The 24,229-nt window shown below is 39.0% G+C and overlaps 2 protein-coding genes across 4 annotated transcripts in view; one reads left to right on the top strand and one right to left on the bottom strand.

The window, feature by feature from the left end:
• The window catches only part of RFTN1 (raftlin, lipid raft linker 1), an 89,898-nt gene extending 79,389 nt beyond the window's left edge, over nucleotides 1-10,509 (top strand). The window contains exons 7-10 of the mRNA XM_009576200.1: nucleotides 2,017-2,120; nucleotides 3,510-3,591; nucleotides 6,983-7,416; nucleotides 10,347-10,509. Coding sequence (XP_009574495.1) covers nucleotides 2,017-2,120; nucleotides 3,510-3,591; nucleotides 6,983-7,416; nucleotides 10,347-10,509 — 783 coding nt within the window. The remainder of the gene's footprint in view (nucleotides 1-2,016; nucleotides 2,121-3,509; nucleotides 3,592-6,982; nucleotides 7,417-10,346) is intronic.
• A 4,223-nt stretch (nucleotides 10,510-14,732) lies between these two features.
• OXNAD1 (oxidoreductase NAD-binding domain containing 1) overlaps nucleotides 14,733-24,229 on the bottom strand; it is a 15,204-nt gene continuing 5,707 nt past the window's right edge. The window contains exons 4-8 of one of the 3 annotated variants that reach the window (XM_009576199.1): nucleotides 22,139-22,280; nucleotides 18,886-18,922; nucleotides 18,680-18,780; nucleotides 15,750-15,858; nucleotides 14,733-15,106 (exon numbers count right to left, since the gene is read on the bottom strand). In XM_009576199.1, the coding sequence (XP_009574494.1) occupies nucleotides 14,952-15,106; nucleotides 15,750-15,858; nucleotides 18,680-18,780; nucleotides 18,886-18,922; nucleotides 22,139-22,280 (544 nt within the window). In that variant the 3' untranslated portion in view covers nucleotides 14,733-14,951. Of the gene's footprint in view, nucleotides 15,107-15,749; nucleotides 15,859-18,679; nucleotides 18,923-22,138; nucleotides 22,281-24,229 lie in introns of all 3 variants that reach the window. The other 2 variants (XR_683505.1, XM_009576198.1) reach the window with 2 other exon arrangements.

Below are 24,229 nucleotides of genomic sequence, written 5' to 3'. Positions count from 1 at the left end.
TGATGTCCTTCCTCATTGCTGTAATCTCCCCCTGATTTTTGATGTTTGTTGCACATCCTGATGCAAGGAAAAGGTTCTCCTTGCTAATCGCCAACCTTAGGCAATGAATTCAAAATAGAAATCCTCTTTGCAACATAAGATGTTGCCTGGGGCACAAACAAGGTCTGCTGTGCCAGTCTTTCCTGACCTGCTAGTCTTTCACCCTCTAAATGAGTGAGCTCCTTCTGGTTTTTCCTCTGCAAACACTGTTTGATGGAGGGAATGTTTTGGTCAGATCCTTTTATGTGTTCTTCCAGGTGCCTCATGGCAGGCTTGCGATGGTGGATGCTCTGACCTTATTCTTAATGCTCATGTTGCATGTTTTCGTCTTTATTTTTGGAAGGCGTTGTTGACAATCTCGTAAATCTCAGTGTGTTATTAATGTGTTTTCTTGAGACATTAGCTCTTAAAGGCATCTAGATATGTCATAATTTTTGCATTACCCTTGGACACTCTATTTTAAAAACTGGAAAGAAGGCGGAAATATCCATCTTATGGAGGAGACTCTAAATCTACCACGATCCCAGCTGTAGGATAAGTCCTGATCGCTTCAGAGGACATGAGTCAAAGGCCATGTGGTATTGCTCCCCTCTTGCAGGGCATCTCTTTCCTCTCCTGGAGTCAGCAATTCTGGTCTGTACATAGTGATGTTGTAAAGTAGCAGTATCTCTGGAAGTCCCTGAAAGCCTCTGTACAGAAATCAGAAGTAACATTAGTCAAATGTTTTCTTGCATGCACTTTCTGGAGTAGAATTTTTAAACATTCTCCTTTTTAAACAGGAGTGATATGGCTTCTTCAGCTATTTGCATTTGTAATCGTAGGTATAGTCAGGCAGTCATTCAGTTATGAAGATATCAAGTGACCTAAATTATATTTGTTAGAAGAAAGAAATAGCTGAGATTGCAATTCACTAAAATACCTTGAAATAACTACAGCAGGATTTGGATTAGTTCTGATCAAATGACTATTTTATTACTGCGGAATGAATGGATTTTTTTGGAGCTGCAAAACTATTGTGCCTTACCCAGTGTTGAGAATTTGCAGTTAAAACTCCTTGCATGCACATGAAACCAGTGGAAGTGCCTGAGCTTTTGGCAAATATAATTGTCATTCCAAAGGGATATAGCTGTATTTGTAGAGACTAGTAGTTACCATTTGCCTGCTTTGTGTTTATTAAAATTAAAAACTAGTAAATATGCTCTAGCATCTATTTGTTAAATTACTGAAAGTCCCGGCAATTAGACACCTCACTGGAGCAATCTTTACTGAAATCACCGGTGGTTCTTTCTGTGAATTACAGGGTTAGTAGAAAGAGAATTAGCAAGGCTCTGCTGGGTAGATCTGCAGCTGGAGCCACACTTCTGCACTGAGCAGCAACATTTTTGGTCTCACCCACAGATTTCCTGATTCAAAGTAACAAGGAAGCGATGTGTACTGGTGGGTGATGAACGGAATAGACGTACTTCTATTTTTTTTTTTTGTTGTTGGCTATTTTGCTTTTGATCCATCACGGTAGAGTAACCTGACTGATTTCAGTACAGATCTTCCGGATTTACTCTAACCTAGACAAGAGCAGAATCCAAGCAAAGCAATGTTGTCATTTTTTAACTACTTGAACATCTTTTTGCTTGGGAGGAGATAATTGATAAAATACAATGAATTTGTCCTGTTGAGATCTGGAATCATCTAAAGCTAGATGGATGACTCAGGCACTGTAAAAACAAGATCACAGATGTTTACCATTTTAAACTAACTCATTTAACAGTTTGGGATGTACAGGCGATCAGTCCTGTGTCTCATATTTTTGAACGTTTTCCTTCCTGCCTCGCTGAACATACAAAATTACCCACTTCAGTTCAAAAACCCTTTCTCCCTCCCAGAAAACCCACACACGTATTTTTTCTTGGGGTTTTTTTTGTGTCAAACTGAATGTCACACTCCAAGTGATGATGCTAACTGTTGATTTTCCTTTCCTAGGGAGTTGAAGTGCAGACAGATTACGTTCCGCTGCTGAATTCCCTTGCCATGTACGGCTGGCAGCTGACGTGCGTGCTTCCTACTCCGATTGTGAAGACAAACAGGTAGGAAGGGGATGGGCACTGCCTTTTGGCCAGGGAAGTCACTGTATGAGCACCGCAATTGGTACAAGCAATTCTCCATGAGGTTAGCATGAATTTCCTTGCGTGCACGCGGTAGCTGCCCTCGCAAACCTGCTGCAGCTGTTCTCTGGGTTTTCTGAGCATCACAAGGCGCGTGGGGCAGGAAGTACCTGTCTGGTGGGCAAAATACTGCAAGGTGGCAGTGTGGTTTCTGCATGAATTTTCTGGGTATTGTCTCTGCCTCTCTGTAAACTCCTTGGTTGTAAAATTCCTGCTTTGGATCTCCCAGTAGCTCCTCTTGGAACGTTTGGAGTGAGATGTGGCTATCTGAAGAAAAGTAATTTTATTCTTAATCGATGTCTGTCTAATGCTGCTGATAAACACAGTCTAGCTGAGCAGAACCATGTGAGATTGGTGTATCATTACTTTAGTAGCCTTGTTCGCATATAGAATCATTCTGCAGTCTACTTTGCTATTATTAAAATTCTGAGTTTTTAAATATAAATGCAAGTCATTTAAAAATACTCTTCATAACTGTGGTGAAAAACAATCATCCCACTTGTTAAACATGAAGATGGCACATTCTGGATTTTCACTGGTCAGGAATATATTTATATATACACCAGTATAATCAGTCATGATTTTTTATCTTAAAAGAGTAAAAATACGCCCAGTTCTTTATGAAGTCTAGATGAAGACTACTCCTACACATAAAAGCCTAAAAAGTAAAGGCCATCTGTGCTGGAGGAAAAATGGTATTTAAGTTTTTCATTTAATGTAGGAATGAATAGAAAATCAGAATTATGATTTGTAAGCCCTGTCTCTTAAAGGTGTATATGGTTTTCGTTCTGTTCTAGCTTTCTGTGTCCCATTTATAACTTCAGTAACACAGGTCAGGTTGACGGTGCAGAAGGGCACCCACTCAATCTAACCACTGGTGGCATTTGGTTGTGCCTCCTGTCCTGCTGCAGACCTGTAGGGAGCACCCAGCCCCATTCCGGATCGGTGCCTCAGGAGGGAGAGAGGGAGCACTCTGGTGTCACTGAGACGCTGCTACACGCAGGCACCGGGGTGCTTGGGTTTCTTGCTTTTTGTTCCAAACAATTTACTCTGTGTTTACATACTAATGCTAAAACATTCAACAAAAGTATGTCACAGGCTGACAGGCTCTATCAGGCTGAACAGTTGCTCTTTTTTCCCCCCAAAATACCAGGCTGCTCAAAGACACTGGGGACGGGCAATGTTTAGGTCATTCTTCATTTTGTTGGTCTTTGACCTGCAGAAGTAAATGATTGAGATGGATTTTTGCTTTGAATGATGCTGGATATGAATTGAATTCATTCTCAGGAGTGTGCATTTGTTTCTTTTCAGGGAGGGGAATTTATCTACAAAGCAAATTGTATTTCTTCAGAGACCTTCTTTACCCCAGAAAGCAAAGAAGAAAGAATCTAAGGTAAATAACCTTGAGTTCCTGGTTTCTTTGTTTTTTTGTTGGAGGTATTTTAATATTGTAATTGATTTCCCATAGAAGTAAAAACGGCTTATTCAACGTTTCTGTGCTACAGTAGCACGACACAAGGAATTGAACTGTTCAAATGAGAGAGACAAAAAATGCTCAAATTATGTGAAAGCTCTTATATTTCATTCTCTGTTGAACTCAGGGCAGCAGAAGAGATACAGATTTCTCTTTACAGCTGGGCCATAAACCTCCATACGTGACCTAAAATTCTCTGCCCATGTTCACTGCCTGCAAGGTGGAACCTATACTATTTTCTCTCACCCATTGCCTGTCTTTTCCATTTAAATTGCTCTCTCTTTCTTGCTACATGTTTTGATAAGAGCCTAGCACAGTGCAGGCTTGATCTTGGCTGGTGTTTCTATCTCTTGTGTGAATGTTAATGAATTCTGCTAGAATTTAACCAAAAAAAGCCCCCTGAATCCAGCTAAATTATCTGAGAACATAGCTGACAGCTAATAATGTACGTATGTGGATACACATATGTACTCCCATTTCCATTTTTAAATGTCTGTCTGTGGGAACCCATGCCCAAACCTGTCACACCGTACGTCTGAGAGGGAAATAAAAGGACTGGTTTAAACTGGAAACTGGGAAAGCGCTGACCTTCCTACAGTACTCAAATTTGCCTTGTCCTTTCAGTATGCAAAGGGGTCAGAAAAGCCAGGTGAAGTATGGAAAAGATCTCTGAAATCACGTGATGAAAAGGTTGCTAATTAATACAGTCTCGTTTTTATTCTAGCTCCGTTTTCTTACGTGAGTGCTCGCTAGCCAAATGTCATCTGAAGGAGTGGTGCGCTCGAGGCCCTGCTGAGCTAGAGCAGGAGATTGGAAATGCTAAGCAGAGCTGAGCACTAGGAGCATTTTACCCAACATTTTGGATAACCACAGAGAGTTTTTTTCATCTGTAAACCCCTCATTGGTTTGGAGCCAGGTTCTGTGAAAGTTGTCTTTTAGATACAGTGGAGGCCAGGAGAGTGTTTGAACTGACTGAAGTAGGAGAGAACCGCTGGGGGCATGACTGATTTAGGATTTACCCTCTCTCATTAGCCAAACTGGAGCCCAGAGTATTCTGTGAACGTGTTACAAAGCCCATCTTTCTTGGTTTTTCTCTTTGTTTTCAGGTGATTAAAGGGATTTTGGGATGCAGGTTGGAGCGCCTGTATTTGGTCATTCTTTTCCTACCACCGTGTGTGGTTTTAATGGAAAGGGTGGGAACCTATCAGCAATTGTATGACTTCAAATAGAGAAATTAGTGTGATACTCATTTCTTATATTATAATAACAAATGCATACCATCCAGATGACTCAAAACTTTGTTTAAATTTTTTCATTTGGGGATATAAAAATTTATTTAACAATGTCTGGTTGACAAAACAAAGGATTTACTCGTTGGGAGTATTAAATATACAAATGTATTTGAGGGCAAAAATTACTACAGCACATTTTCATACCAAAGGTCAAGGAAAAATGGGGTACATTGATTATAGTTATGTAAAGCAATGTAAGACCAGTTCAACATCTGTAAGTGGTTGTTGTGAGTCACTTCAAAGATGCCAAACCCAGCATTTGATTAAGTTGCTGAATATTCTGCACATACAACATCATGGGCTCTCAGGGTTTTTTTAACTTGTGATACAGCATGTCTAAAATGTTTACAGATAACCCCTTGGAGGAGGGAAATAGGCTGATAAGATTAAAAGGACATTGCAGTGTAGGAAACTGATCCATCCTATCTATGCATATCAACCAATATCAACCAACTGCTGTTCAGTTGTTCCTCCTCAGCCAGAGGAGCAGAAAAGGAAACATGCAAGGAGTGGTACAACTTATTTTTCTCTTCAGTAAGACAGAAGTACTCTTATTAGTGCAATATTCAGTCAGTGATGAGGTAATCATGTTCATTCACTTTATACAAAAGTGATGCTTATTTCAGCAGAAACTGGCTGTATGCATTTTTGTGAAATACAATATAAATACCTGACTAAGTATACATACATTTGCACAAACACAGAGAGTCTCCTACAGTTTGATCTTTATCATGTTTAGGGCCCTGATCTTACCTTCCATCAAAGAGAGCTTTGAGTTAAAGGGGAGCTGTGGGTGCCCAGCACGTCTGCAAATTAAAGAGGAAAATATTCAGGTGTCTCTGAATTTTAAACAGTTGAGCTCTAGAACTGAGATGCTATCTTTCCTCTTTCTCTAAATTGTAATAATATTTAAGTGAAAGATAGCTTCCTCTAAATAAAACCAAGAAGAATCTTGTGAAAAACAGTTTTTTTTTTTTTCCTTTTCTTTTTACATTACGTTCTGGCTAGCAGAAGAATTGCTCCATCTTTGTAATCTAATAAACTTAATAGGTTTTGAATGGCTTTTTGATTAAGGAATAAATAGCTAGATCAAAAATTTATGAACACGAGCCCTTCTTTTGACCAACTTGGGCATAGACCTGGTTGCCCTGGAAAAAATGGCTTTTGGACCACAGCTGAATTTGCTGAATGTCCTGATGAGATTATCCTAACCCAGCCCCGGATTTCCATAAGCGTGGAAACTGCTGACGAAATGGTTGTGCACATTCACATGCACTTAGCAAACTTGTGTAGGATGGCTCAGCAGTGGCTTGGAACATGGTCTGGCTTTCCTTGGGAAGGTCCCATTTATTTTTTGACAAATGAAGCAGATATATTAGTGGCATATTTGCCAGCCTTTATATATGTTACACCTGTCGAGTCAGTTCCCCCTTTTTTTTTTCCCCCCCTTAATAGTAGTTAAAACAGTTCTTCTGAAACGGTGGCTGTGGTAGGTCTTGTGGCAAGTGCTGCAAGAGGCAGCCTCATGCTTTCTCATCAAAAAAACATTCATACAAATGGTTCAGAATATTTTACTGTTTGGGTATAGTCTTGGTTATGGCGTTAGTTCTGCTGCTAACCTGGTGAAAAACATTGGAATAACACCATGGGATTGCGTCCTCTGTTTGCACTTGTGCAGCTTTGCATGTTCTTGCTTTGCCCACAGTGCAGGTTGGCTGCAGGGTGCTGTAGGCCTCAACAGTGACACGGCGTGTGGAGAGGAACCCACCAGGCGTGTGAAACAGCAGAAGCAGAATGCATCACAGTCTCTTTTCTCTGTGTAATAGATACATACGTGTAGGCACAAATGATCTTAAGCTGTCTGATTTAGTCATGCAGTTCTTTTTAATCTTAGGTCTTTTTGGTCAAACTAGTCTTTGAATTAAAATTAAATAATAAAAACATTTCTACTCTGGAAAGTAAATGTCTCTCTGAGATTGTCTCTCATGGTCTTTAACATTTGGATCTCTTATTTGTAGTTTCACTGGAGGTTCTCCAAAGAAGACATGCACAACAAACAAATGAAGAAATCCACAAAGGCTAAATTAAGTACTAGGGAGAAGCAAATGGCAGAGGAGAAGCAAGAATTGGAAGTCACAGAGAACACAAGAAACTTAGAAGCACAAATCTCAACAGCAGCCAAGCCTAATCCAGAAGAGCAGCTGGATGATGTCATAGACTTGGGAGATGAGATAGCTGGGACCAATGACAGAGGTACCCATCACGACGGGGCGTCAGAAGAAACGTGTCCTGCCAGTTACGATATTGATGACAATGATGGGCAGGTCTGCCTCAGCCAGAGTACGTCTGGCTGCTGTGCGGATCAGGTAACAGAGGGGGGAGACTGTGCTCCAGCATCGGACGGCTGCAGTGGCAGCGATGGGGCAGGGCTGGACATGGACTGCTCCTGTGAGTAAGACCTACGCTTCAAGAATCCTGTGAGTTGCTGATACTTTGCCAAGGCAAAAGAACAGGTTTTGCTAATCACCATCGCTAACTTCATTGCTCAATTCAGTATTTCTTTGGCATTGTACTTATTTTGCTCCTTAGCACACCAATATCTTGATGTTTTAAGTAACTGCAGGGCCTGGGCTTTCTAATCCACAGAAATTAATTGCAAAATTCCATCCACTGTACAGAGTGGGAAATGCCCTACGCTATCTCCTAGAGCTACACTTTAAATTAAAAAGTAGGGTCAGAAAACGTACTCGGGTTTTTCTGTGACCGACCTTAGCAAACTAGGTTTGTATCTAGGTCAGGGCAAACATTCCACTTGCTCAGATTTTCCTCTGTAATACTTTCTTGTCCACGTATCTTTGCTGGAGAAGTTATTGTGCCATATGTTATTTTGTCATTAAGCTTGTGGTGTCATGAAAATGGTATTTGGGCTTAAACAGGCTGAAATTGGAAAGCTTAGATAAGATGGCTGTTATCTGTATTTATCTCAAATAGCATACTTACTGGTGATACTCTCTTCTGAATTTTATTAACTCTTGCAGATCTCTAAGCAATAAGCAAATCGTGTACCTATTTTAGGCACACTGGGTAAACAAACCCCATGGTAAATTTGTGTGAGACAGATGATTCCAATATAAAATGCGATTTCCTATTCACTCACGTTTATGTTCTCTTTGCCAAACAACAGGTCATCAATAGTTGTGGGGGCTTCAGAAGATAGAAAAACAGGTAAAATGTGCATCTTTCAGTGGCTATCTTCACTGAAATTGGAATTAGATGTTATCTCCTGACCCTTTCAGGTGATTTTGCACCACTTTCTCACTGTTGTATGTTGTGAGAAAAAACTGAAATTGTAGACAAATAGCAGGGGTCAGTGGCCAGCAAATGTCACTAATTAACCTTACAAAATGCAAATACCTTAACAGAGGGGCTTTTTTATACAAGCAACCGTATTTTGGGACTGATACCTAACGGAATTCTGTAAAATCGCCAACATTTTTATGTTTGGAGCTACATTAAAATATTTACAAGTGAATGTACATGTGTAATATAGTTTCTGTGCCAATGTTCTGCAAGTACTTCAGTGTTCTTAAAAATGTAGGAAGTAGTTGCTTCTCTCTTCTTAAACGCCTTCATCGCTATTTAGAAGTGGTCAAGTAATCTGGTTACAAGGTGAGAAATACATTCTAAATTCCCCTGATTTTTGTTTTTCTAAAGCAAGAGCTCCATAAGTGATTTGCTGTTTTTACCCTTGACTGATTTGTGCCTGATAATTGTCCTTAGTCTTCAAATCAAAATGCTGTACAAAGAACTATGTTCTGTATCAAATGCATCTAGAACGGTCGAAAGCATCTTGCATGCCTAAAAATTACACAGTTGGCAGAACATTGCAGAGAAGGGAAAAATCATACCACTTCGAATATTCATCTAATTGGGACAACAGCACTTAAGTTTAAACCGTTCCATTTCACACACACAAAGCACGGTGGTAGTTTTTCATTGATTAAAGAGTTTTTTGTTTTGAATTCAGTGGTTTAGCCACAGGACTATAAGAAACTTCAATTTTGGTGGTATTTTTCAATTATTTAATTCTATTTCTTGGGATTAGACTGGAGTTCCAAAAGCCTCAAAAACAGGTTGTTTCAGTTGTTCTACTTAAATGCAAGGTCTCTGCTCTGTACAGTTTTAATTCCCTGTTTGCACATTTTATTAGCATAAGATCCTTCTACTGATGGTTTCTATTTCTAGGACTAGCTTTGTATTAATCTTGTTTAAAAATATACTGTATTTAATGCACATTTTACTAGTAGAAAGTGTTGCAGTAGAAAGAACTCTCCAAATACTTTTGAATAGAAAGCGTTTATTGGATTGCAACTTGACCTTGTTTAACTGGATCCCAACTGCTTACAAAACTAAAGAGAAATAAAGGAGATTTCTTATTTGTGGTACTTGCACAACTGCCAATAATTTGTCCCCAAAAGGAGGAACTCAGAGTCTCTAAGTGGTGATGAAGGGAAGCTCCTTACTACTGAATTAGAACTAGTTACTAGTGCTAGAGAACTGCTACTTGGTTTTCCGTCACCAGTCTGACAGAGCACGGGCCTATGAGGAAGTTGCACTTGTTTAAGTGAAAGCTTGATTTAAAACTTTGTTCCTGTAAATGCTGGAGCAGCTTAGGGTGGGAAGATTCAAAGAGAACATTCATGTTTTTTCAGTTTAAAGAGGGCAAACGGTTTTGCTTTTATAGCCACATAATCAATTCCAACTTGTGACTTTGAATCACTCTGAGTTACTTCAGCTGTCTGGGGTTGGGCGCATGCCTTCACCGTGCCCTGTCTCAAGTGAACTGAGAGAGCTTAAATCACCTCGTAGACGGGTGATACAGATGGGATGAGGGCCGGGGAAGGCAGGCTTGGGGTACAGCAGCAAGGCTCCGCAGCTGATGTGTGCATTCTGTATCTCGGCCGCCTTTGCCATTTTGGCCTTGAAAAGGCAAGACCACCAGAGTGGCCAAGGAGGTGAAAGCAGGCAGTTGCCACCTTACTTCAAGCCTGAATGGAGAAGAGAAACAGCTAGGCCAGAGCTTAACTCCCGTATCTGAGAACCTGATCAGCACGGGGAAATACGCCCACAGTGGAGAACTCTATGTGGGAGAAGCTGAAGCGGAGTTTGGCGGCAGAGGTACAGCCTCGATCTTTAACCTGTGGGGAGAGGGCAGGACTCCATACTGACTTCTCACACCCAGAGAATCCACAGCTACTCTGAGCCCCCAGCTCCATAGCAGGGTTTGTCACCCCCAGCAGAAGGTGGAGAGAGAAGCCAGGCCTTTTCCTTCCCACGGAGAACTGTGTTTTTAAGCCCAATCTCTTTTTTCCCCCAAACTAGGCAGAACCTCCCGGTAATGATGCAAGCTGATCTTACTAAGCCTCTCCTGTACGGGAAGGAGACACCAGTGAGTATTGTCTGCGCACCTCGGGAATTGGGTTGTGCTACCACGCATTACCGATGCGGGCTGGTGACAATGAGGCACGACGGCACACACAAGTGACACTTTGGTGTATCTTAACATGAACACGTCCTTGTTAGACCAACAAAACTCAGGCGTGTACATCGGTCCCAAGGGTCTCCTCTCTTTGAGGGAGGAGCACGCGGGCTACTCTGTCAGGAAGAGTTACGCGTGCTGCTATTTAGAGCAGGTGGGCGTCTGAACAAGACAACAATCGTTAAATGGGAGGATTTCAAAGGAGAAAATCCAGCTCAGACAAGTAAAGAAATGTCAAAGGCTGAATGAAGATGGCAAAGAGGAGCGGCTGAATTAAATGAAGGATGGAAAAGGGGTTTTATATTGAAACAAACTGGGGGGCAGGGTTGGAGGGGTAGAACTAAAATGGGTAGGAAGTCCAAAATGTTGAAGAATCATAATGAAAATAGTTTATGTAGAGTTAGGAGCGGTTAAATGCACAAACAATTTGACTGGCATTTCATCTTGCATAATTTCCTTGATTATTGGATCTGTGCACTTGAAAACAGTGTAACTGAAATAGCTCAAAGTAGCTTTAACGTACACATGGAAATGAAGCCAAGTATAAAACAATGTACTTTTTTTTTTTCCTAATTTGGCTCCTCTATCAGCCTCAGTTTCTGAGGTGAGCAGAGGAAGGGCTCTGCATTTGGATACCCTGCTTTTTCTTCATAGTTGCATGACTCTACATTTGCCTTAGAGAGCCAATTGCAGGGCAGAAATAAGCACAATCAGCTTTTCGTGCAGGAATTTCATCCTCGCAGAACTGAAGAATGTATGAAGAGCAGACGCTAATTTCTTGCTGATAAATGCTTCTGAAAAGTATGAGGAATGCTGGCTAACAATACCATCGCGCCTATGAATTAAGAGTTGTAGATGCAATTCATATGTTTCCAAGGCTGTTAGTGGAGGTGTGCTTCGGCTTCAAAAGGCGATCCTTGCAAAAGCCTCCATCAGCAGAAAGGTGCCTGTGGTGCTGAACGTGGCAGCTGACTCTAATCAGTACCTTACCTCTACACTGAAGGGGGAAAAAAAGGCTTTTCAATTTAAGTGCTTTCTGTTATTCACTCTAAAAGCACCCTACTAACTAAAATGATGTAACAATAACTGAATAGCCACTCTTTTCCAGTTAATTAATGCAAATCCTATAGGAATACTTCATTGTACCAGATGAGCACACCGCAAACTGGTAAAATAAATGTCACAGGAAGAAGAAAAAGATTCAGTCTAATAACGCTGTAACACCTGGTAACTCGCAAACCATCTCACTAAGTTTAAATATAAATGTATAGATGGACACACATCTCACTCCTCCTATTTTGTTGCCAAAAAAAAAAGTAACTACCAGTCTACTTTTTCTCAAGTCGCTCCTTAGCTGATGACACAAATATAAGAGGAATAAACATTTTCTAAGATTACATGTTATGATGCGACACTGTGATCAGAATGTTTCTCCAACTCAGTAGCTGCTGAACAGCGGGGGTTGCTCTCTGTTCCCGCCAGTGTGGGCTAGTACCACATTTATTTAGTTATTTGTAGAGCATATGTTTATATAGGTTAATTTTCCTGGGGTTTTTTTCTCTTCACTTGTGGTGGAGTCAGATCCAATAAGAGACTTTAAGGTGAAACTGATGTTTCGCTGCAAGACCACTGAACTCTAGAAAGAAAAGACTTCCAAAAGATTCTTAAGTGTCAACAGGGAAAGGCTACGGAGGAAGGGGATGTTAACAACTTTCCTGGCTTCCTGGCTCAGAAAAGGCATTAATTGCCATTATATGCATTATGGAATGAAAGGTGTTCTTGTGCCCTTTGGCAGGATAACTGTTCAAGGTAAGAAAGAATTTCTTGTTAACGGTAACTGAGGTTACTGGTATTTGGGGGTGGGAGGGTATGAAATTCTTTTTCCTCCACCTTTTGGTGCAGAGTGTGTGTGTGTTTAATACTACTCTCTGGGGGGGGAGCCAATACAATTGGAGAGACGTGTCCTTGCCCTGTAGCGCTCAATCTGAGTATAACAGGGGATGGCAGAAAGAGGTTAGAGGGAAAGGGGATGATTACAGAAGCAAAGGGTTTTGAAATGCCTTTTGTTAAATGGACATTTTGGTGCACGTCTGAGGAGAGGTTTGTGAAAGAGATGTCATTTGGGCTGAAGAAAGCATGTGCATTAAGGGGAAAAAAGGGTAAACCAGTTTATAATCCACTTAATAATTTAAAAGTCATAAGGAAAACATTTAAAGGCTTCTCAGAATCTTTTTATCATTACACTGTTAAAACATGCAGGAGCCTAGTGTGTGGTTTTTATTTTAGGGCACCAGTGCTTGCCAATGGCAATTTATTGCACTTTTCTAGGAAAAAAAACCATGCTTCCTTCAACCATCAAGCTCTGACATGTCAATTGTGATCTTTGTGAACACAAAACCCCCTTGGTTTTATTTTTTGTGACAAGCACACTGCCCTATTTACATTCTAGCATGAACAAACAAGAAACCATTCCTTGAAATAGGGGTACTCAGAAAGAATCTTCCTCTCATTTGAGTAGGAGGGAATTTGATGAGATATCCCCTCTGGGTCTGCAGTGACTGCTGAGGAGGTGAGTAATTTCAGCTTGTGTATAGTGCCGCATGGTACAGAAGCACAAGCTAAGTGGGTGAGGCTGCAGACACCAGAAGGTGAAAACTTAGGGGCAAACCCTCATCATGGTACTGTCCCCAAAAGGCAACGCTTTAAGGTCCATCATTCAGAGGTCAGCTCTTCCTGATCCAAAATACAGCCCGTTTCCTTAAGTTCTGTTTGTTCTAAGCTGCAGTAAGTATGGATTTTTCTCTTTGAAGCTCAGTTTGCTGAAAAGCTCTAGGATTATTTCAGTTAGTTGTTCAATCGACTTCTGCAACAGTTACAGTAGCATTCTTGCGCTGCACTCAAAGCAAGGGCTTGAAGATTCCTAGTTAGACTGGTTTTTGAAGATGAGGTGAATGTGGATGTGGCAGCAGGTATCCTGCAAGCTGTAAAACATACCAGAGACTCTGATAAAGAGAGGTTAAGACTAGGGGCTAAACTCAGCATGCTGAAGCTGAAGTGATTTATTGGAGAGAACTACAGCTGCGCTGGAGGCCTTTTTATCCAAGCACTGGGACGTAATCCTTGAAAAATTAAGTGCTTCACACCAACAGTACTGTTGCAGGCTGGAGACCAGGTGATGGGATCAGTATCTTTGCAACCTCTGTTTAAGGCAGAGCGGAGGGATGCTGATGGCAAGAAACTTGCTCCATTACCTATTTGACTATTGTCTGAAACATTTAACTCCAGGAAAACAGCCGCTAACAAAGAGAAGGCCTTACCTATTTAACATTTTTAATAACTCAATAATAATTTAGTATTTTTAATAATTTAAATGTTCCTTATTGAGGTCTTCAAATGTACAATGGGAATCTCTACCACTTAAGGATTTGCATCGTCTACACAGATAACTAAGTCGCTCATTATGGCTTTTTGTTATTCTCAACATTTGTATGAGTGAGTTTTTCTACCAGTTGGGGGAAGAAGCTTCATTCAAGAAAGGCTTAGGTATCAGCCATTACAGCTAGAGGTACACTCATACCTTAAAATAGCAAGCTTTCCAAAGACTTTTTTCCAAACAGGACTGGTACGTCCTGGAGCCTCCCAAAACGCTGTACTGCAGCAGGATTACGGAGATTTCCTGCCGCTGGCCATTGCTGCTTTGGAGGACGTGGCACGTGCAAGCAGAAGATGGATGGATTATCTCAGCAGCAGCAAGGGATACAGGTTCACGTGAATAACTCTGTACAGCTCTGTCAGAGGCTAACAGATTTTTAACACATCAGTATTTTAAACTCATAAATATGATTATGAATAAATGTCTTTTACTGTCAACACAGTTGACTTACTTAAATAAACCACATAAGGGTTGGTTTTTTTTCTTTCAACAAGAAGTGTCAAAGAGAAGGAAGTCACAGCACAGCAACTCTACTTCTATAAAAATATTAATTTATTATCTGGAACTGGGGAAGGCTGTTGTGCTAAGGAGTCAACATACTATTTGGAGCAGATTCAGAAGTTGTGGCCTGAATTGTTACTTACTATAAACTGACCTGGCATTGCTGCACAACTGATTCTCTACAACTGCTCAATCAGGCACTGAAAGTCTTTTAAAAGCTGACTAACAAAACAAGTGTATAAAGTGAAAATATGCGGCCGCCCATAAGAAGTAAGCAAACCATCAAAAAAACCAGAATAGTTAATGTCTTTAACATAAAATCTTTTTTTTTTCCCCAAAAGCAGCAGCACTGTTTTACAAGTGTATTATAGTTAAATTAAAGGAACACCATCGTGATTGAGGACATCTTCGTGTATGAAGTACAATCTTCCAAATAATTCATAGTCCATTTTCTGTACATTTCAGCTTATCAAAATACACTGGAAACAAGTAATGTTTTTTTTTGCAGGTGTCACTACCACCATTTCTCAAAGAAAACACAGTTTCTAGGAACACCAATGTTGGATAGTAGCTTGGATATAGATTCTATCATTGGAGGTGGACCGCAGATGTACCATAAAGTATCATTAGATACATGTTTTTCTAGATCCTTTTCAGATATTCTTCCCTCTGACAAAGAAAAAAGTAAGAAATGAGAACAGAAATATTAATCATGAAGTAACTTAGAAAACAATGACTGGTTAGAGGTATTTCAAGCACTCATTTCTTAAAAATGCCCGGCCTGTTTAAGGATAATAGGTATCAAGATTTGAGGCTTCCAAAACCGTTCGTTGTTCTGGGGATTTAGATCGGTACTTCCAGTTGGAATGCATGGGATATTAGTCACTGAAGAGGAACATGGCTTACAACTAAAAATCCCATATTCAGATGAAAAAAATAGGTAAGTATCTGTAACACAAATACAACAGAAATGGAAACATGATGAAGTATCTCTTACAAGCAGTCGGCTTATCCTTCATCAATCCCGCCTTAAGCAAAGTAAATACTTAATAGTTTCTGGAATAAAGTTTGCAGTGGGAAATACCAGTATAAAGTTTAGAATTAAAAGAGGAGGTTTACTAGAAATGAAAACAAAAACTGCAAAGGGAAAATTTTTCTCCAAAGCATAGTATGTACAGTGAAATTATTTAGGTTTAACTCACATCTCATTTTAAATCTTTAGATGTAAAATACTAAATTATGCATGTAACTTCATCCTCTAGGATGTAATCAAACTTTATAAGTCATCTCTCTGCATTACCATTGTATTTACCTGTAACATGTGGCTGAAGTTCTTTACAGATCTGTGAACTCTGTTGGGTAACGTGGAAACGACATGTGATCTTTCCAGGAAATGCATTCATCAAACCAAGAATATTTTTCTGTAATGTTAAACACACTTGCTTATACCAAGGCCATTAAATCAAAGCAGATGTATGCATACAGTCCCAGAACACCAGTGATTATTACCGAGTACCAAGACTCCTGCATTTCAGTGCTGAGAACTCGATGGGCTTGATTTCAAGGGGCTGACCCGCACAAGTACACAGAATTTCCATACCTGAAATGTGAATACACTACCAGCTATGTTGTTAGTGCTTTTCTCCTTTTTTACAGCAGGTTGCAAATTGTAAGATTTGGACCTAAGAACCAGTTACGTCCTTTCCTGGTTTCTTCCCTATATAAATTCTCATTATTTCCTCCTTCCACTTCCATATGGGTTTTCCATTTTAAAAAGCCCTGCAGTTTGTATTTACCATTTGTTAGGAACTTTTTGAGTCTCGTCTGCTTTATCTGGTAAGATTACTAGACCCTTTACTATCTCGTGTTCTCCGAGTAAAACCAACTACAGTGTAATGCTAATGCTATTTTTACCAGAGTAGAAACTTCGTAACTTTCAGTTCCCTAAGTCACAACTGTGATAGTTATCACCAAAACCCAATGGCTTCAGTTCAAATCATAGTAAAAAAATCTGTCAGATGCTGTAGTTAGTTCTGAAATTAAGATTTATTTACTGTCTAGATTCTGCACTACTTGGGATTTTCACTGCTGGAACGGACACGGGAAATTCTTTCTTAAAATATTCTGAAATAAAAATAATTTCTACTCTGTGAATAGGTAAATTAGCTCCTGTTGTTATGTGTTTGCTTACTAACTAGTTACCACACTGGACAGTCTGCCATAGGTGGCTTAACAAAAAAACACCCAGATAGATTCTACTCAATAGACAAATCTGTTTCTGATTCCCTAAAAAGACATCGAATAAAGAGCAGCACAGCTAGACACTGCTGTACACTGTTCCACTAGTACATCTAATATTGGCCTGCTTTCACTGTTCTGGGTGTGACTCTACACTGTCCCCGTCATATGGAACCACGTACAATTTGATAGCACATTCGAAACTAGTCATGTCCTGTTGAGTTGAAGTCCTGGGACCAAGTCAGAAAGCATGCCTAACGTAGGACTTAACCTGCTTAAATAATCCTGCAGTCATTCACAACACCTACTTGTAACCTATCACTGCAATTCAGTGACACGGACAGAAAGTGGCAAGCGTCATACATGTGACATGAACCACCACAGTACTATTTTCTAGTATCCTAGGGCAAGAGACAAGCTCTCTTTAACTGAATGAAGGAGATTTGAACAGCTCAGCAGGTTCTTTGCAGCCTAGTATAAGTTAGCGTACAAAATGAAGCAGACAGCTACGCAATATAGACCTAAGGGAAAAGACCTATCCCCAGTGTCCCAGCCACAATAAAGAAATGAGGGTCACATTCAGTCCTCATGAAATCAGGAAAACCCAGCTAACTGACATCTTGAAGTAGCAAAGTTGGTATGCTATCTTTTGTAATTCTAACACCACCATTTTAAATAACAAGATTTTCAAAAGCCATGCATCTGCCTGTGAAATGAGAGCACATTCAAAATATAATAGACCAATTACATTAGGCTGACAGGGACGAAAGGCGATGCTATACATAGCTGCTTCTTCAGGGAACAGGTCCTCCAAAACATTAGTGACAACCAAGCAGTTCCTCATGAAGATTTGTACAGATGTATCTCACAACAACATAAAGACTCTAGTGATCCTACTTCCTCAATTCTCTGCACGGAAGTAAAGAATTCTCATATACATGTTCTGGATTTGGGGGACGTGAAGAATGAAGGAAAAGATATATTTAAGCACTGCAACGTATCATTGTGTTCTCTCCTGTCCCAGAAGCTCTGATGCAAAAACTCTGCTGTCTTAACACTGCTGAAGTGAAACTCAGGAAATGCTAGCTCCTGCACTGGAAAAAAAATGTGCATGCTTAGAACAGACTGGGAGAACAGCAGTTGGCCAAATGGAAGAGTAGCTAGGTTCCAGGTTATTATTCTGCCTCTAGCAACAAACAAATCACTTTTCAAAGAAAGCAAACATATGGTAGAAGTACAGAAGAAAAACTAGTGATGGATCCCAACGCAATTTCTGGAATCATGATAAATTTTCACCTTTATCTTACAATCAAAAGCTTTCAATACCTCAAAGAAACCTGTATCATTAGGGATGCTTCTTTACAGAAGCTGTGCTAATTTGACCCTAAAATGTTATCAGTGACCCTTAATGCCAGAGCGTGATCTTTATCTGCTAAGTAAATGTTGATGAAGTACTACTACAAGCATTTTTACAAGAAGTGCTTATAAATCCTTCATTCATAGACTAGTACCCAGTAATAACTAATGCATTATCAATAAAGCTCCCCTATTATTTTAGAAATATAATATATAATATATATTGGATATAATTGCTCTTGCAAGTCTTTAAATTCAATACAATCTGTACTGAGATGATGTGGTTACAGTATTATAGCATATAGCATTATGCATACTAGTAGTGTGTATATACACATATATATTACATATATACAGTCTTTAGTATACTATGATGCTTTTATGAGATTATAGTAAAATATAGACATTTAGGGTTAATTGACTTATCAGTGAAGTCGATGAGGCTAATAACATCCAATGTCCAATAACATCCTTAATTTGTACACTGGCATAATTAACAAAACACACATGGGATTTGAGGCAGGAAGTAACTTTTGTCTCTGTTTGTACAGTGTCTTATGCAGAGGGGCTCTCTGGAATTTGGCAAGGGAATGATACACACACAAATAGCTGAATATCTGTGATCTTTTCTTTAAGCTTTTTATTTACCTTAAATAAGAGTTCGCTTGTATTTTTTGCACTGTAGTACAGCTTCACTGTTCCCATTTTGTATCCATTTCCTTTACCCTCTTGGTATCCATGAAGATCTGCTATATGCAGCAGTATAGAAAACAATGGGTTAATTCCAACACCCCCTGCTATCAGCACTAGTTTTACAGGGGAGTCACCAGGCTGAGGATCAAAGAAGAAATCACCTCCCACTCGCAGAGCCACTTCTGAGTCAAGAGTACACTAGGATGGAAAAGAAGATACTTAATTTCAAAACTAAAAGCAAAAAGTTGAAATATTATTCTTCTTGCACCACAGTCACAAGACTTGCTGGGCTGTGATTTTTTATTTTTATTGACTAGTGAGGGAAAACTGAAGTAGTACTTTAAAATAAACGCAGTTTCCAGCTATCTGAAAGTAATCTGTTTCAGTGTCTCTAGGGATCTAGTTCTACTTTCAGAAGTTTCAGTCTTCTGATAAGGCAGGATGGTGACTCCCCTTCCCACCCACGTAAGAGTTGAAAGAGGACTGATTCATGCAAGAGTTTTTCAATGGCTGTATGTGGCTGTGAAAACCCGAGGTCAACATGTGAGATCACACTTTTACCCAAACCCAGTCATGTCAAAAAAGGCCTTGCTATGAGGTCACAGAAGGAAGCCAGAATGAGTTGCATAGACGCAGAAGGTTTTTCCATCCCCATTCCTAAACAATAAAAAACACCCAGAAGTGAAGCAAGTATCCACAAGAATATTTCTTGCAGAACCACTTCTGCATTTGCAACTTCAGAGTTGCAGAAGAAGAAAAATCAGGGGAAAACCTTCTCTCTTCCTCTCCACTTGTACATAAGAAATTATTTCTTACAGAAATTGGCCAAAGCATGTTTTTTTGATACATGGAAAACTAAAGCTACAACAAATAAAACATTTGGGTTAGTATCTTCTTGGTAAACTGCATCCTGATATGAAGGGTGAAACTGCAGTACAGAGAAGTCAGGCGAGTTCTCCCACACCACCGTAAGCTAACAGAACAAATAGGAGCAGAAAACAGAACTCATTTCAGACCATATGTAGGGTTTAAAAAATAAAATAAAGAGGATAAGGAAGCCAAGGAAGGTGGGAAAGAAGGAGAGAGGGAAAAAAAAAAAAGCTGCAAGAACTGCTGAAAAATTAGCAGTTAATCATTTACAGAATAAAAACATTTCCTCCAAAAAATCCTTTTGATATCAGGAAACAGTAATTGCAACAAAAGGATTTCCATTAATGACACCTGTATAGTAAGCAAAGGTCTAAACACATAACAATTCCACCAGGAGGAGGAAGAAGGAGGCCCTTTGACGCAGGTATGGCACAGAACACAGAGGTTCCTACAGTAGTGAGCATGACCATTAAAAAAAAATGTTTTTTGCCTTTCTTTATTATTGCATAAAGTATTATCTCTCAATTATAGTGTAAAACAATCAGCATTTATTATCTGAAACTAATTTCTCTCTCCCTTTTCAATGCACACTGCCAGGCTTTCCCACCATGTTTTAGAGATGCATGAATCCCCAAGTTTTCCAGATTCATGTGGCAAAAGGAGGACATAGAATACAGTATCCTTTGTGGAAATAAGCATTTTTAGGGGGAAACGATCTCATTGTTGTCTAATCTGCCTCCTTAACCATCTATAGCTCATCAAGATGGGACATAGGACACAAGAAGAATCGCTCTTAACCAGCAGTCTCCCACGTATTTTAGTGTGTTAGCCATGGCAATGATAACAGGAAGTTAGTTTTCAAAAAACCCAATAAATTCTGGCATAATACAGTGAGAAAGTGCTGTCCTTTAGCCTAGTTTGTAAATACAGCATTGAAACAGCTTAGAGAACTGAAGCAATCAATATATTACATGTACATTTTTCTAAATAAAAGGCTGTATCTCCCTAAGCTCTAAAGTACACTCTGCTGAATTTTATGATTTTATATACAGTAACATTAAAGAATAAATATAAATACCTCTGAAAAAAACAGTGAGTAAATGAGTACTAACTATTCCCATAACATCTTTTACCCTAAGATATCAACTCCATAATTAAGTACCAGAGTTTTTTCACCATATATATAAGCTTTTCAAATTCTAGGTTGCTATTTTTTTCTTCTTCTTTTCTAAGGAAAAGCATGCACTTTTGTTTAGCTACAAGAATCCATATAAACCCTGGAGGTTTCTCCACAGCATCAGGTTTGACCTTGCCGACCTGTTAAGTAAAGATTTTCCTATAATTCAACCAGAAAACTCAGCAACAGCAAACTGATTTACAACATCAAAAACCCTAAAAGAGCCTCCGGAGGCTGGGAATTATGAAGTTAGGCCTTCATATTCTCTAATGAGCAATACCAAAAACCAGGCAATCCTCTTAGGTATTATGTGGTCTGCTGGCACATGCACTACAAGTTCTACACAACATTTCAAAAAGGTTATTTTGTTTATGTTCCAGTGGAGATAACTTGCTATATTGCCAATTAAAATCCGTGGATGCTAACTACTAGATTAGCACCACTTCGATGCAAATTTACTAGAATTGAGAATATCCAATCTTTATCGTAACTCTGCTGGCCGCTGAACAAAACTGCAATATATGTAAACCTGAAAGAATCTGTCAATTTAAACCTTGCAGCCACATTTAAGAAATACGAATGACAGGCAGAGAACAGTAAATAGGACAGATCACAGGGGGTTGTGAAAAGAAGTTGATAGGACAGTCATCTATGAAACATGACCAGCAGCAGAAATAGGACTCTTCTGACTATAACTAAATGGGGTAGACGGATGAACAAAACACTGCAACAGGCCAAAGTGTCAGACTTTACTTTTAATACAGCAAAAATCAAGGGTTATGTCAATATTACAAAAATACTGCATATGTAAAAGAATACTGTAGAAATTCTGACGTATTCTCTTGTTTTATCATTTCAGAAAAACTGATCTAAATATCTCCCTTTGCTCCCCCTTCATAATCTATATTTATATTTATCTGACAACGATTCCCAGTTCGTATTTGTAGAAACCGCCAGGAATGATGGCAAGTTACCAGATGTAACTTTGTAATGTGTAACACAGCCTGTTCTCAGGGACACAAGTTAGAACAGAGGTTTTTCAACATTTTTCAGTTGATGAATTCCAAAGGAGTGAGAACCCTTATACACACTAACTACAATATCACTGTCAGTCCACCAAGCACAAGTGGAGTCAAAAGATCACAATAACCGTGTTACCACATAAGCATCTAATTTCAGTCCCTTACTGAACAAAAGGTTTTAAGATTTATGTTGTATTAAAAATGGTTGAAGAAGTCAACAGGAGTTTTGCAGTCAATAGCAAAAAAGTGGTCTGGAATCACATACACCACCCCCTCCACCCCTCAAAAAAAGAAATAAAATTTTAAAAAATCCAAATCTCACAATCAACAGTTAATCTCATTTACCTCAGTGTGAATCCAGTGAGCAGGAGGATGAACAGTGTGCTTTACCGCCAGCTCTAATATTCCTTCTTGTTCCAACAGGCCAGGGCTTGAACATATTGAGAATCCCCCAACTACAGATACTCCAGGAATAAAGAAATCAACCCTAAAAACAGACCAGTAACAAAGTTTAAAAAAAAGCCAACAACCCCAAACATGGAAAACAATAGCCAAAACAAAATGGCTGCCTTTGTTTCAATTATCCTTCCTTTACAAAGACATCTTCATTTCCATAACACAACTTTTCCAAAAAAGGACTTAATCTTGAGTAACACCATTTCCTTAGAATTTTTTTCATCTAGAAATTATTTTCATCTAGAAACTTGTCATCACCTTTGTTAAACTAGCAGGTTTTTAAACCATTCTGCTTTTAGCGTTAGATGCCACATCTTACAACAACAGAATAGAATTCTAAGTGTTTAAATAAATTATTTGCATATTAAAACAAAAATACAATATGTTCTGACAGAGTGGCTTAAATCTCACTCTTTTTGGTTTCTTTGATGGGCTCTTCAATTTTCAAACATAAGAAGATTGGAAAACTAATTTTAGGGAAATTACTTTTGATTAAACACTTTCTTTTCTTGGGAAGATGAACCATCTGAACTAAAACCACAGTCTGTAAAAAATTTCTTATGTGAAAAACCAGTTACTAGAAGCAGAATTGCTTTACCTATTGAACTGCAGTGCCCTCTGGTGGCAGATACCTTTTTCTAGTTGATAAGAAATTGAACTGGAATAAATGACTACAATGTTTTTTTAAAGTTAAAAGTAAACTACACATGAGTTTCTACAGATTAGAACGTTAACATATGGCTAAGCTTTTGCAACACCAGCAATTAGAGAGTATAGAAGGCGAGCTATTACTACACATGAGCTATAATTCATTTTCATAAAAGTAAGCCTTTGATACTCCAAATAATGAGAAAAAGTTAGAAGTTGGTTTATCATCTAACATTTAAACTCCTCTGTGTTGCATAAATCTTTAAATATTTCAATTTTCTACAGCACATAACAAAATCCCTGTATTTCGAAAGAATACTAATGTTTAAAACTAATTGTCCTGCTCCATTTAGGAAACAACCACACTGGCAAGCAACGCCAAGTACTAGAGAATCATTATTCAATTCAAGCCTGAGTTAGGCTGGCTCAGTATTAGTTAAACGAGAATGCAACAAGAAATACAGACTAGCTTCCACTGCACAGGTATTTTCTTTAAACAGCAAGGCTGTATTCTTCATGGGGATCACAAATTCTTGAGGGAGGAGAGAAGCACTTCAAACAGTTCACTATTTTTTAAAGAAAAAATCTTCCCTGCTTACTCCCCACAAAGCTTCACCCTTTGAAGAAAACTATCCTCTCTTTCTCTTGAAGAATGCACGAAGTGTGATATATACAACAGTATAGTGATACAATTTTTAACTTTATGCTAATAAACTTGATGGTGTATAAAGGTATCTGACTGCAAATGAAAGGTCAACAACCAAAAAAGTTGAGAAGGCTTATTTTGCTGTCTTCAGCTTCTGCAGCCCCACTGATCACGGGGCTCAGCTTTTCTGGCAATAAGGATCTAAGAGATTAGAAAGGACGACTCTTGTATTGCAGCATTTATTGTATCAAAGAACACCTCAAGATGCTACTAAAGCTCTTTACCACCCTCTGGTGGAAAATAATCTTACTACTTACATTAAAAAAAAGAAAAAAATTACATTTATGCTGTAAAGTAACAATTTACATTCAAGTCAAAATGTTCTGCTTGGCATATATAAGGGAAGCATTATTCATGCCTGGTGGGGACACATACATACAAAACCAAATATTGCTGTAAAACCTAAATCAAATGTAGTTCTTACCCTTCTAAAGTACTAATGTAGACGTACATTTCTTTCTATATTAGTATTTCTTTCCCAATTACATAATGAAGGAGATTTCAGTGCACAGTATACTATACTATAGTGGACTAGCTTGTATTTCTGATGGCTTGTCTCACCTTAGTTGTGTGTAGCAAGTATAAGAGGACTCCTGAAGAAAGGCTATCTGTGACAGTTTAAGCAA

The sequence above is a fragment of the Fulmarus glacialis genome, unplaced genomic scaffold (genome assembly GCF_000690835.1).
Source record: "Fulmarus glacialis isolate BGI_N327 unplaced genomic scaffold, ASM69083v1 scaffold18254, whole genome shotgun sequence".
Taxonomy (NCBI): domain Eukaryota; kingdom Metazoa; phylum Chordata; class Aves; order Procellariiformes; family Procellariidae; genus Fulmarus; species Fulmarus glacialis.
This window is presented reverse-complemented; position numbering and strand designations above follow the sequence as displayed.